The following is a 12752-nucleotide window of genomic DNA, read 5'->3' as shown; positions in this document are numbered from 1 at the left end:
GGGGTGGGGGGAACCTGAGCCCACTGGATGAGCCTCCCTAGTTTTTCCTTTAGTTTCCTCCTCCTTTTCTTTTCCCTCTTTCTGTCTCTCTTTGTGTGTCTGCCTTTCTTTCTGTCTGACTTTTCTATGTGTCTTTCTTCTCTCTCGGACTTCTCTGTCTCTCTGCCTCTCTGTTTCTCTTTGTCTGACTTTGTCTTTGTTTCTCATTGTCTCCCTTTGTCTCTCTCTTTCTCTCTCTCGGTGTTTCTCTTTGTCTCTCTGTCTCTGTCTTCCTCAGCTGCTATTTTGGTCTTTCCTCCATGATGGTGGTGGGGTGCGCTTCCTTTCATGTCAGGATGCCAGAGCCCCGCCAAGCTGGTAAACAGCTGAAGGATGTGGTAGGAGATGAACTTTCCACTGAGGCGACTTTGAACTGGCCCCCTTCCTGGCGGGGGCTCCCTGCATCTCCCTGCTGGGAGACTCCGTTCCCTCTTCAGCAGGCCAGAAGAGAGGTCTGAGGCCACAGCCCAGAGGGGGTCCGCGAGGTGCAGCCCCAAGCCTCCAGACACCTCTGCCCACCTCCAGAACCATCCTCACCATAGGTCTTTGTTGAGGGATGGGGGAAGTGGAAACCACAGATGGGAGATAGGGAACGCAGCAGGTGTACTTTGCAGGTGAGGTTTCCAGCGCAGGTCAGGTGCCAGTCGGTGATGCCCCACCAGGAAAAGGAAGTCTGAGCCTGGGCTCCCTGGGAGTGGCCTCCAGCCTGTCCAGGTGGCCTCCGATAGGCTAATCCAGCCAGAGCCTCCTCTGGCCCCGCCCCTACGCCCCTCCCCCAGACACCTGGGAGACACAGGTGAACTGGGGTCTGACATTCAGATCAGTAGGTACAGAAGTGAGCCTTTCTCGTGGATCTTACCACCCTCAGGAGGCCACATGGAGGGGCACCTGGGGCCGGACCACACCATGACAGGACAGCCAGCCCTGGGACAACTTCAGACCCTTTGTTTTCTCAGATATAAGGTGCAGGTGAGGCTGGTACCACCAGGGGCCGCTGTAGCCATGAATGACGAAACACCTGCTAGGTGCCAGGACCCACATGGAAGCTGTCATTAGTGATGTCACCTGGTTATGGAGGCTGCAAGGCAGAGCGGAGCACTGTAACTCTGCACAGTGATCTTGGACAAGTCCTTTCCTGCCTGAACATCGATGTCTCTTCTGTTTCTCCTTTTTCCTGAGTTAGTTCTGGGGCTTGAACTCGAGGGGTCTCTGTCACTTGGCTTTTGCTGTTCAAGGCTGGGACTCTATCACTTGAGCCACACCTCCACTTGCGGCTTTTTTTATTTTTTTATTTTTGGAGTGGGTGGGGACTGGCTACTTGAGTCTCACAGACTCTTCTGTCCAAAAACACGTCTGTCCTCAGCGATCCTCTCACCTCAGCCTCCTGGCTAGCTAAGATTACAGGTGGGAACCACCAGCCCCAGCTTCCATTTCTTCCTTTCAAGGATCTATTTATGGAGGTATACTTATGGCCAAGCCCCTAAGCCTCATCAGCCTGTAACTTATCTACTCTTGCTGTGCTCACCCTACAACCAAACCTGCTGGGCTTGGAGTCTCAGAGACACTGAGGGCTTGCCCAAGGCCACACAGCCAGGAGCTGAACTGAGCTGAAGGACAAAACTCAGCTGCCTCGCCCTCACCACCTCATCCTCCGCAGCTGGGGCTCCTCCTCTAGGAATCCCCCAGAGCCCTGGGGAGGTTTACTGGGGGGTGAGGGGTGCACATCACAGACAACCACATCCTGGAACAGTTGCCCTGGGGAGGGCCTGCAGCTTCTTTGTGCCTCTGAGACCCAATGTTAGGGTAGAACAGTGGCACACCCTGACCTTTCAGGGAACCGAACCCCCAGCCCTCACCGCACATCCCATAGACAGAGCTGGGCACTGGTCACTGCAGTGGAGTTAAAATCACATCTTCAGAATAGACCTCGGACCCAGGATGGGGGCGGGGAGGGGGAACCCACATTCCCTTCCATCACCTCTACCAGACTCACCTGTGTCCTGCAATGCCTGAGGCCCCCCCAAACCAGACCCCATCCCTGCCCAGAAGCTCTGGTTTGGGGTGGGATTCAGTGCAGAGCCAGGGCTGGTGGGAGCAGCCGTAGGTAACAGCTCTATGTCCCCTTGTCCCTGTGCCCCCAACATTTTTTAGGGTGCCGAACCACCATAGGTTTTCCGTTCACCTGCCATTTCCTCCCCCGTGGATAAACGCAGCCTTGGTGTTGCCCATGTGGTACACATGCACATGCCCTCTCCACATAGCAGGCCCAACTATTGGGCTCCTCCTGGATGTTTCTGGAAAGAAGACTTCTTAGAGGTCAAGGTCATCAAGGTCAGAGCTCCCTCACCTTGGTCTCCATTTTCTCTGCACCCCGGAGCTGTTCAGCTCACCTCCCAAGGCAGTGTAGGGGCAGAGGGATAAGGGGCTGGGTGGTCCCCAAACCAATGCCAGGTAAGATGGATGGACCCGAATCCAGCTGTCTTGCTCCTGGGCAAGTCCATTCTAAGCTTCATGTCCCCACAGGACTGAGCCCCTGCGGCCTGGGGCAGCGGCGTGTTCAGGATCACAGGGTCATCTTTGCTCTTCTTCCCCCCCTCCCCCTTTCTGTTCCCCCCTGGGACCATTCCCAAATGAAGAATTTGAGTTGAAATTAACGCCTGGCCTTCTTGCACACACAGCCTGGGTTCTATAACAGTTCAAGAATAAGACACTCCAGACCCTGGGCTTCATACAACAACAGTTTAATCTCAGGACACTCAGAACTGGCCACCGAAGCCTGGCCCGAGCCCTGGGCCTTGGGGTGGGAAGCGGGGGCTGAGGGGGAGAATCCCCAGCAATCCAATGGGACATTCAGGGACTCCAGGACCTAGTGTAGCCTCCAGCCCTTATCTGTGTACCCCTACCTGGACAACGACTGGGCCTCTGACCCAGGAACAGGGTGGGCACAGGGGGAGGGCTGGCTTGGACAGTCTTAGTGAACCACTGTAGCTTAGAGTAAGGCGGCTGTCCTGGGATAGTGGAAAGGGCCAGAGTCCCGGGAGGGCTCACAGAGTCTTGGTGGCAGGACCTGACTTCACACCCCCCCCCCCCGCCCTGCCCTCCTTCCCCCCCACCCCACCCCGCTCCTCAGTTGGGGATGGGCGTGGGGTGGGGTCACAGGTCACCCTGCTTGCTGGGAGCTGTCAGAGCCCAGGAAGTTCATGTCCCCTGTCAGGTGTAGAGAGACCAGTATGATTCAAGGCTGGAGTCCGAGTCCTGTACAACATGGCCAGGTGACAGGGTCAGAAGCCATCCAGGGCTTAGACGGCCTGTTCCTGCCCCGAGCTGCTGCCTGAGACTCAGAATCAAAGTGCCCAAGGATCACCCAATGAGGAGCTCCACAGCCATTGATTGACACAGAGCTCATCCTCAAGTCCCGCCCTCCATCCTGGGCCGTTGTTTGGAGTTGTGCCAGGAGGCCGAGTCTCTGTCCATCTCTCTGTGGGAGGCCGTGGCCTGTGGGAGAGAAGGGGGAGGGGAGGAAGGGAGAACAGGAGGAGAGAGGGATGGAGCCACCAGGATGGGCCCAGACTAGGCGGCTCCGATGTCATCGTAGTCACTCTCATCACTGGAGTCTGGCTGGGGTGTAAGGGAGCCTGTGGGGTCAGAAGGCTCAGGTTAGCAGGAGGCCCAGGTTAGCCTGGATGCCCCTCACACCCACTCAGGGATAGCGAGGCTCCGTCCACATCAAAGCCATCCCATCTTCTCAGTGTGTGTCATTCCCCCAGCCAGAAGGCTGGGCAGAGCCTGGTGGGACAGGTGCAAGACTAGGCGTCCCACTGCGGCACTGCGCAGGTGATCGGGCGCTGGGGGCTGTCACCACTCTCTTCCCTTTGCTGGCCATCTGGCTGCTTCTGCTTGAATGCCTCCAGTAACAGGGAGCTCACTTCCTCTCACAACCCCGTCCCCCCTTCCAAAACCCTCCCCCACCCCACTTCCCCTCTGCTCCTGCTTTTATTCTATTTGGTCCTGGTCCTGGAGACTGAACTCAGAGCCTGGCCACCATCCCTTAGCTTTTTCACTCCAGGCTGGTGCTCTGCCCCTTGAGCCACAGCGCCACCTCCTACTTTGGGCGATTCACTGGAGATAAGAGACACGTCTGCCTGGGCTGGCTTTGAACCGGGATCCTCAGCCTCCTGAGTAGCTAGGAGTACAGGCGTGAGCCACCGGCATCTCGCTTCATGCATACGTTTGAAATCTCTCTCCTTCCCTTTCCCCTTCCCCCTCCGTTTCCCCTTGGGCTGAGGTTTCCCATGGGTCCAGATACCTGTACTTCACCTGCCTCTCCCTGCTCACAGCTGTCCCCCCTCCTGCCGGCCCCCTTCCCCAGTCCCAGCACCTGGATGTTCCAACTGCTCCGGCAGAAGAGGCTGGGGCGGCCGGAAGTTCTGGTACCATTCTCCCGACGAGGTGCTGGAGCTGTTGTCAGCGAAGGGCCCTGCAGGAGACCCCCATGCCAGTCATCCTCTCTGGGCAGACAGTCCCTGCCAGAGCTAGGGGGCCCAGAGATGAGAGCGAGCCAAGCCTCCAGCCAGAATAGAGGCCAAAGCAAAGCCTAGAGATGGGCAGAGATTGGTCCAAGGACATCCAGTAAGAGCCGGTGGCTTGAATCCTGACCTCAGTCAAGCAAGGAGGCTCCCAGCTTCACGGTCTGCCAGCTCACTAACTAGAGTATTGAGGGGAGGCTAAAAAGCGGGGTACACAGCTACCTGAAAAAGTTGCCTGAGAGTCTGCTAGCTCCAAATTGGGGGATTGTTGCTCTGAAGAAAACATCTGGGGGTCCCACGGGGGTGGCTTGCTGCTGGGGCTGTTGCAGTAATTCTCCCCAGAAGATGTGCTGGACCCACTGTGGCTCCGGGCGTGATACCCAGGGCCCACAGAAGGGGGGTCTGCTATGTAAGGTCTGGGGTCCACAGCTGGCTCGTGGGAAACATGTAGCTCTTCAAGTCCTGGGCCAGGAAAAAGAAAATAAAAAGGAAAGAAACAATGCTTGCAAGAGGGCTTTAGATCAGACTCCAGAAAGAACTCCCTGCCTAGGGAAACGGTTACAGTCAGGGAGAACCGCTAGAAGGTTGCTGCGACTCACCTTCCTCCAAGGGTGGCATCTGGAACCTGCTCTGCTGGGCTTCCGCCTCTGTCACCCGGTGCCGCTGGGAATCTGCAAGAAGTCAGGGAGGGGCAAGGTGACGGGAAGGGGGACACGGGGCCCCAGGCTCCCATCCTAACCCAGCAGAGCTCAATTCAACCTTAGGCAGGCCCAGATCTACGCTGGTGCCAGCATGGGAGGCAAACCCCAAACCCCTAGGGGCCTGCTTGCCTGCCAGTGGCCCCCTCCTGCCTCTTGACAAGATCCCAGTCTGGGGTCTCCCTTCACAACCTGGCGGCTCTGGAAATGGGCTCTAATACTTGCCCAGAGCAGAGGTTGCTTAGTCCGGGATGGTTGCATTACAGGCTTTATGGAAGCTTCCAGTCTCAGAGACTGGTGGTGTTAAGAATTCCAGTGTCCCGCTGTGCCTCCGTGGCTCACGCTTTGTAACCTTAGCTACTCAGGAGGCTGAGATCTGAGGGTTGTGATTCAAAGGCAGTCTGGGCAAAAATGTCCATGAGACTCTTATCTCCCATCAAGCAGAAAGGAAAAAAAAAAAAAAAGGAAGTGGAGCTGTGCCTTAAGTGGTAGAGCATAAAAGAAGCATGAGGCCTTGAGGTCAAGAGTCCTGGCATAAACACAAAACAAAGCAACCAGAAGGTCGGACACCGGGTACAGAGGTGCAAGGGATAGTTCTGAATGTGTCTCTCTCTTGGACCTGATGACATGTGACAAAGACAGCTACTTGCAGGTGGCTTTCTTTCTTTCTCTCTTTCTTTCCTTCTCTCTCTCTTTCTTTCTTTCTCTCTTTCTTTCTTTCTTTCTTTCTCAGTCATGGGGCTTGAACTCTGGGCCTGGGCACTGTCCCTTAGCTCAAGGCTAGCGCTCTACCACTTGACCCACAGCACCACTTCTGGCTTTTTCTGCTTATGTGGTGCTGAGGAATTGAACCCAAGGCCTCATGCATGCAAGGCAAGCACTCTACCACTGAGCCACCTTCCCAGCCCTTGTAGATGGCTTTTGAGGGCCTTGTTGAGATCCTCATGGAGAAAGACAATCATGGCAGGGGCAGGGGTCAGAGTAGAAGCCCTTCCAGGATGGCAAAGCACTTTGAAAACTCCAGAGCAGGGCATTTGCATCTGCCCATACCATGCAGATGGGTCTCTACTGAAGGTGTGGGGTGCCCTTGTGAGCCCCAGCATGGACTCACTGTGGAAGGTGATCAGGGCCACAGGAGGCTGGGCACTGAAGTCATAGTGCTCATAATCTGAATCCGAGCTGGAGTCTGAGTCCTCGGGGTGTGGGTCCCGGACCTGGATAGGCAACTTGAGACCTGGAGAGAAAACAGAGTGGGCCAGGGGCAGGGAGGGAGGGGGGATGGAGGGCGGCATGATGACATGGTAGGCAGACAAAGGGAAAGTATCCCAGAATACTTACGGTGGGGTCTGGTGGGGACAGAATTCCATGTAGCTCAGCTGGGTCAAGACCATCTAGCCTTGACTCCCCCCGCCGCCCCCCCCCCGCAACCCCACCCCATTTCACATATGGAAACCTAAACATTTTCTTATATAACCAGCATGACAGTACCCACAATGCATCAGGCACTATGCTAATGTTGGTCCATCTGAGCTCATTTAGCCCTCGAGAGAAGGCTGAGGAGTTGGGTACACCCCATTGTCCCGTTTTGCAGCTGAGGAAACTGAGGGACCCGGAGGTTTTCACTTGACTCGAATCTCAGTCTGTAGATGATATTACGTGGTGAGTGACTGTTCTGTGTTTAAATACTGCTCTGTGCAAGATGCCAGCTCTCCAGCCCTTACTTATACACATGAATGCTGTGTGTACAAACTACTAGTCATTCTGTCTGGTGGGGGATTTGTTTTGCCGTTGCTGCATTCTTATCTAAGCATGACAAGACACCTGGTTATATTCACAATTCAAAGTCATAAATGCACACTCTTTGGCAAGATTTTCAAGAAGTCTACATCCATGTCTCCTGAAGAACGGATGAGCGATCCAATTGTGTTTACTCAGGAACCGTGAAATAATATTACGTTCCAGGAGAATCTTAACAGGGCTGTGCAAGGCCGTGGTTTGTGCAATGTGACCACATCACAAACCTAACAGCCAATGAGCAGGGCAAGCTTTCTTCTGAGAACTGACACCCCACCCCTCCTCTGCCCTTGGTCAGCAGAACCCCAGAGTCTAGGAGGGACTCAGTGGGTGAGTGATCTACACATCTAGTCAGAGAGGGAACACCATGACCTGCCCAAGGGCAGAGCTAGGGTGAACTGGCTTGGGCTTCTCTCAACCAAGTACGTTGTGATCTCAGCAGTGCCAACCCTCCAGAGGGCCTGTCCTTCCCCTCCCCATCTTCAGATGGGTGATGTCCTACCTTCGTCTTTGGGCATGGTGATGGTGATGGGAACGGCTTGGTAACTATTGAGCCCCGCTGGGGTGGTGGAGGGAGACTGCTGGTGGTTCTCGGTTACAGGGAGTGCTGGGGGAGGGGAGGCAGAGAGTCTACAGCCATCTTTCTGCCTTCTCCAGTCTACTGGTTACACACACACACACACACACAGCCTTCACACACATACATGTGTGCACACACACGTCCGCTGCATGCAACCATGTGCATGCACAATCTGCACGTGCATGTGTGCACTTGCACACTTACATGCATGTGCACATGCAGAGAGGTTCATGCACAGAGACACATATATGCATGCATGCATGTATACAAGTGTGTGCACACATATGAAGACATGTATACGTGCATATATGTCATTTACAGAGCCTGGCCCTCTTGGAGACCCACACTAGTGGATTTGCTCCTGCTGGGCATGCTGGGAAAATTCTTCCCACGACAGAGGGAGCTTTCCTGGGGCTGGGCTGCGTGACCTTTGCTGGGTCACGCCACTCTGACGGCTCAAAGGTCTTCCCACCTACCGTATTTTCCTTTGACTTTCAAGAGGAGGATGATTATGGAGATGACTGCACCAAGGAGGAGCACTCCCAGAACGATGCAGGAGATGAGAAGCATTAGCTCCCAAGATTCACTGTCCTCCATTTTCACTGTCACAGAAGATTCTGGAAACAAGAATGCCAATTCAGTGAGGGGGGGGGGGGAATGATGAGCATGGTGCTCTCTTCACCGTTTCCTTGTCATCCTGTCTTATGCCTGAAATTCACTGAAGGCTGAACTGTAGAGCCAGGAAAGAGGCACTGTGAGTATCATGCTCTGAAACAGAGGAATCTGAAGCTCAGAGAGCTTAAGAACTAGCCAAAGTCACACAGCTAGCAAGGCGCTGCTGGGAGCCTGTCCTGCCGCTGGTAGAGAGATGGAGTGTGGGACTGGAGTTAGCGCTAGGGGTGCAGGTTCTAGCCATCACAGTGGCTGTCCTTTCAGCCTCCAGCCTTGGCTTCTTTCTTCACATAAAAAGATACAGTGAAACCTCATCAAATTGGCTCTGAAAGCAGTAAAGGCAGCAAATAAAGGTGATGGGGCTGGTGCTGGTGCTCACACCCGTAATCCTAGCTACTCAGGAAGCTCGATCTGGGGATCGAGATTTGAGGCCATCATGGATAGAAACATCTATAAGACGCTCATCTCCGATTAATAAGCAAAAAGGACAGAAATGGAGGTATGGCTCAAGTGGTGGAGCACCAGCCTTGAGCAAAAAAGCCAGGCAAGAGAGCAAAGCTCTGAGGTCGAGGCCCATTATCTGCATAACCAACCAATCAAAGAAATGGATAAATAAATAAGCACAATAGGGCAACACAAGATACTCAGAGTCCCCAGGGGACATGTGTACCAGCTGGGATGGAGGTGGGAGGACATGGAAACACATATGTGCACACACAAAGGCACACATTCATGCACACACATGTGTATGCACTCATGCACCGGGGCTTCTAGGAAAAGCTCCACTTACCTATAGTGACTGGCTGAATACTCGCAGGGCCATCAGAAGTAGACGGATGCTGCTGTTTCCGGGAGCCTGTCAGAAAGCACCACCCTATTCACTCACTCAACACATTTCCTGAGCACCTACTGGGTGCCAGGTCTAGAAGACAGACAAATGGCCTGAAATGGGGGGCGGGGATGATCCCAACATGGGCATGTGGGCATGAGGCAAGATCCCATTCTAGCCTCCACCTCCAGCAACAAGGAGGGGCTCCAGAATGAAGCCCAGGGAGGGGCTCTGCTTAGACTAAGAAGATAATAAAAGAATGGGCACTTCTGACTGTATAATCTGCCCCAGACCCCAAGCCTCTTTTTTAGCCCAGCCTTTACTATTATTTTAGTTGTTATATTTTGATGATGTTGAGGTTTGAACTCAGGTCCTCATGTTTACTAGGTAGATACTCTACCATGTGAGCCACACTTCCAGTCCTTTTCAGTTCTTTTTCAGATAGGATCTCTCCAACCCTTGAAATCCACCTCCCCAAGAAGTTGGGATTGCAGGCATGAGCCATGATGCCTGGCTGCCTGGCTGCCAGACTTATTTGTTCTTCTTTGTAACCTCAGGAGTTAGGGAGCTGAAGTTACCCTCGTTACCCTAATTTGAACTTCCATATGACTGGTCTGCTTACAAAGGGGCAGAGCTTACAAAGGCCCGTAAGCACATTTTGTCTAATTTCCCAGCTAATTTGTGGAATGTTTTGATCAGCAACTTCAGAATCCTCATATCACAGAATCTGAAGCCTCCAAGCCTGGAAGCCAATAAAAGGCAGAGCTGGATTCAGGTGTCTGTGCTCTTCCAAATCAGTGTTCTTTTCGGAATACTAATCTTCCTTATGATCATCAACCCTGGGATAGCAAACTGGTCCTTATCTCCTGGACCAATCTTAGTCAACAGGGACCATAGGTTTGCATACCATGAAGTCTTAACAAATACTTGATTCATAACCCTAGGGCAAGCATCTGTAGGAAAAAAAGAATTCAGTAATGAATTAGTAATGTCTGCTTGGGCATGGTAATGATGATGGTTCCTTCAATATTCACTGTTGCTAATCTAGTCCAAGCTGTAAATGGAGACTCAGGCAAGATTCTGGTCCAATCTAAGAGGATGGCCTATGGTGGGAGGAGAAGGGATACCTGAGCAGAGGACCCTGGCTGCCAGCGACTGTTTGCAGAGGTTGGAGTTGTTAAACCACCAGGAACATTCGGAAAGAGTAGGCTCTTCTCCTGTACATGAGTAGGACATCTTGCCCTCCAGGTTGTGGGGCTGCCCCTTGGGCCAGTTTACCACATCCCCGCAGCCCAAAGCCCGGCAGAGCACCTGGGCCTCTGGTTGGTACCACTCGCTGTCACACACGGTGCTCCAGACCCTTCGGAAGTACACCTCCACCTGTCCCTCACAGGGGTCAATGCCCCCGGTCAGGCGCCAGGACTGATGTTCTGTGAGGGAGGAGAGAGAGCAGACACAGGTCAGGATCCCATAGGCCCAAATCCCTGCCACTCAGAACCCCCATGCTGAGGTGAAATGCAGCTAACCTTAGGTCCCCTGCCCATGATCTGTGCCTGCCTCCCCTGCCCCAATTGTTCTGGCCAACCCTGTGTTATAAACAGGCTTTCCAAGAACCACCAGAGTCAGGATGACTCTCAGCAAGGCAAAACTTATTTCTGCAGAGGAATGAGCCATCAGTCAAACATCTGGCAAGCAAGCACACAGAGCAGGTTGGCTGCTGCCCTATTTATCCCTAATGCAGCAGGCCCCGCCCCTCTGCTCAGATTGGTGGAGCTCAGGATCACAACCTGCTCATGATTGGCTAATTTGAATAGGTAAGATGTATTGACATAAGGTGACTCTGACATAAGATTAACACTACACAAGTCATCTCAGAATATACCGGTATCCTCTGTTATTTCTTGAACAATCCGAGGTTTGCCTTCTGAGATGTATCTTAAGTCCATCTTGGAAAAAAACAGTTAAGACAAATACATTTCAAAAACCCTTTCTTATCCTACAGTTCCTCGTTTCCTTAACAAGAGCCAAGAGACCAGGCCACAGCAGGAACTTTTAAACAACACACTTTGATAGAAAAGACAGTTTTTTTAAGGCCCAGGCTTATGGCGTCAGTACATATTTATATTTTAATGCCACTCCTCTTTCTTTCTGGTATTAATGAGGAGCCCTGGCTGGACCAGAACTTCCTGGTCTCAACTGGATGGCCCAAAGTCTCTCCAGAATCCATCCATCCTGCCTTCAGTCCCCTTGCTCAAAACAAGGAAGACCCTCACTTCTCCAGCTGTGTCTGCCTGGCTGCCAGCTCTCTTCCAGTGGGGCATCCATTGCCTTCCTTGCATTCTGTTTGCGTGGGTCCTCTCTATCTCCCCTCCTGGATGGTGACCCCAACTAAGGACAAGGCCATCTGCCTTCAGCGCTCAGACCCAGCCACGCGACCCACTGACCTGAACACACCACACCTGCGTCCTCCTTGTGCCCGCAGTACAGGTCTCCCGACAGCCCGGGGCAGTCCCACAGATGGGCCTCCGCCCCGCTGCAGTTCACCTGGTCGCGGTGGATGGGCCCTCGGCCCGGGGCGAAGTGCAGGCCGGGCAGGGCCTGGACGGCGAGGCCGCACTGGAGTTGCTGGCACACCACGTTGGCATCTTCCAGGTCCCACGCATCATCGCACAGGGTACCCCACCGGCCGCGCTCCAGCATCTCCACCCGGCCAGCGCAGCGGCTGCCACCGTCAGCCAATCGCAGGGCCCTGTTTTCTGGGAGGGTGGGAGGGGGTTGGATCTTGAGTTAGGGTCCAGAAAGCGGGCAGGTGGTCAGGAGGTGGGGCGGGGCTGTAGAGCTGGTGAGGGCCGGGCTACTTATGCTGACCAGGTAGGCAGAGGTGCAGGCCCGGGTATAGGGCTGGAGGCCCCAGGCCCAGCCTAGAGGGCAGCCTGGGGGCTGGACCCCAAAACACAGTGCTAAGGCAAGCCTGGATGGGAAGAGGAAGGAAGAGAGGAAGGGTAGGCCAATGTGTATTATTACTCAATGTATGGGGTCATGTGAAAATGGAGCCAGGTAATTTTTATTTTATTTTATTTTGTCGGTCGTGGGGCTTGAACTCTGGGCCTGGGCTCTGTCCCTCAGTTCTTCAGTTCAAGGCCAGCGCTCTACTACCTGAGCCACAGTGCCACTTCCGGTTTTCTGGTGGTTTCTTGGAGATAAGAATCTCATGGACTTTCCTGCCTGGGCTGGCTTTGGATGGTGATCCTCAGACCTCAGCCTCCTAAATAGGTAGGATTATAGGCATGAGCCACTGGTATCTTCCTTGGAGCCAGGTAATTTGAGGGGATGGGTGGGGTTGGAGAAGATGGGGGAGATGATGGAGGGGGCGGCACTGATCAAGATGCATTGTACTCACAAACTGACTTGTCAACTTGAAATCCCTTTGAATGACTAATTAAAGACCGTTCAAAATAATTGATCTCTTTTTAAAATAAAGGAAAGCCTTGCCAGGCGCTGGTGGCTCACACCTGTCATCCTAGCTACTCAGGAGGTCATGGTTCAAAGCCAGCCTGTGAGACTCTTATCTCAATGAGCCACCAGGAAACCAGAAGTGGTTCTGTGACTCAAAG

General features: G+C 53.5%; 1 protein-coding gene across 3 annotated transcripts in view; it reads right to left on the bottom strand.

The window, feature by feature from the left end:
• Positions 1-3157: 3157 nt before the first annotated feature.
• Positions 3158-12752, bottom strand: part of Cd6 (CD6 molecule) — a 43427-nt gene continuing 33832 nt past the window's right edge. For 2 of the 3 annotated variants that reach the window (XM_042676537.1, XM_042676536.1), the window contains 10 exons: positions 11583-11894; positions 10266-10568; positions 9100-9165; positions 8114-8254; positions 7560-7664; positions 6375-6497; positions 5165-5236; positions 4788-5027; positions 4418-4516; positions 3158-3674 (listed from right to left, as the gene is read on the bottom strand). In XM_042676537.1, coding sequence (XP_042532471.1) covers positions 3610-3674; positions 4418-4516; positions 4788-5027; positions 5165-5236; positions 6375-6497; positions 7560-7664; positions 8114-8254; positions 9100-9165; positions 10266-10568; positions 11583-11894 — 1526 coding nt within the window. In that variant the 3' untranslated portion in view covers positions 3158-3609. The remainder of the gene's footprint in view (positions 3675-4417; positions 4517-4787; positions 5028-5164; positions 5237-6374; positions 6498-7559; positions 7665-8113; positions 8255-9099; positions 9166-10265; positions 10569-11582; positions 11895-12752) is intronic. The other variant, XM_042676538.1, reaches the window with a different exon arrangement.

This window comes from Dipodomys spectabilis, unplaced genomic scaffold (genome assembly GCF_019054845.1).
Source record: "Dipodomys spectabilis isolate Male_0828 unplaced genomic scaffold, ASM1905484v1 ptg000030l, whole genome shotgun sequence".
Classification (NCBI taxonomy): Eukaryota; Metazoa; Chordata; class Mammalia; order Rodentia; family Heteromyidae; genus Dipodomys; species Dipodomys spectabilis.
Note: the sequence above shows the minus strand (reverse complement) of the source record. Positions and strands in the feature narration are given on the sequence as shown.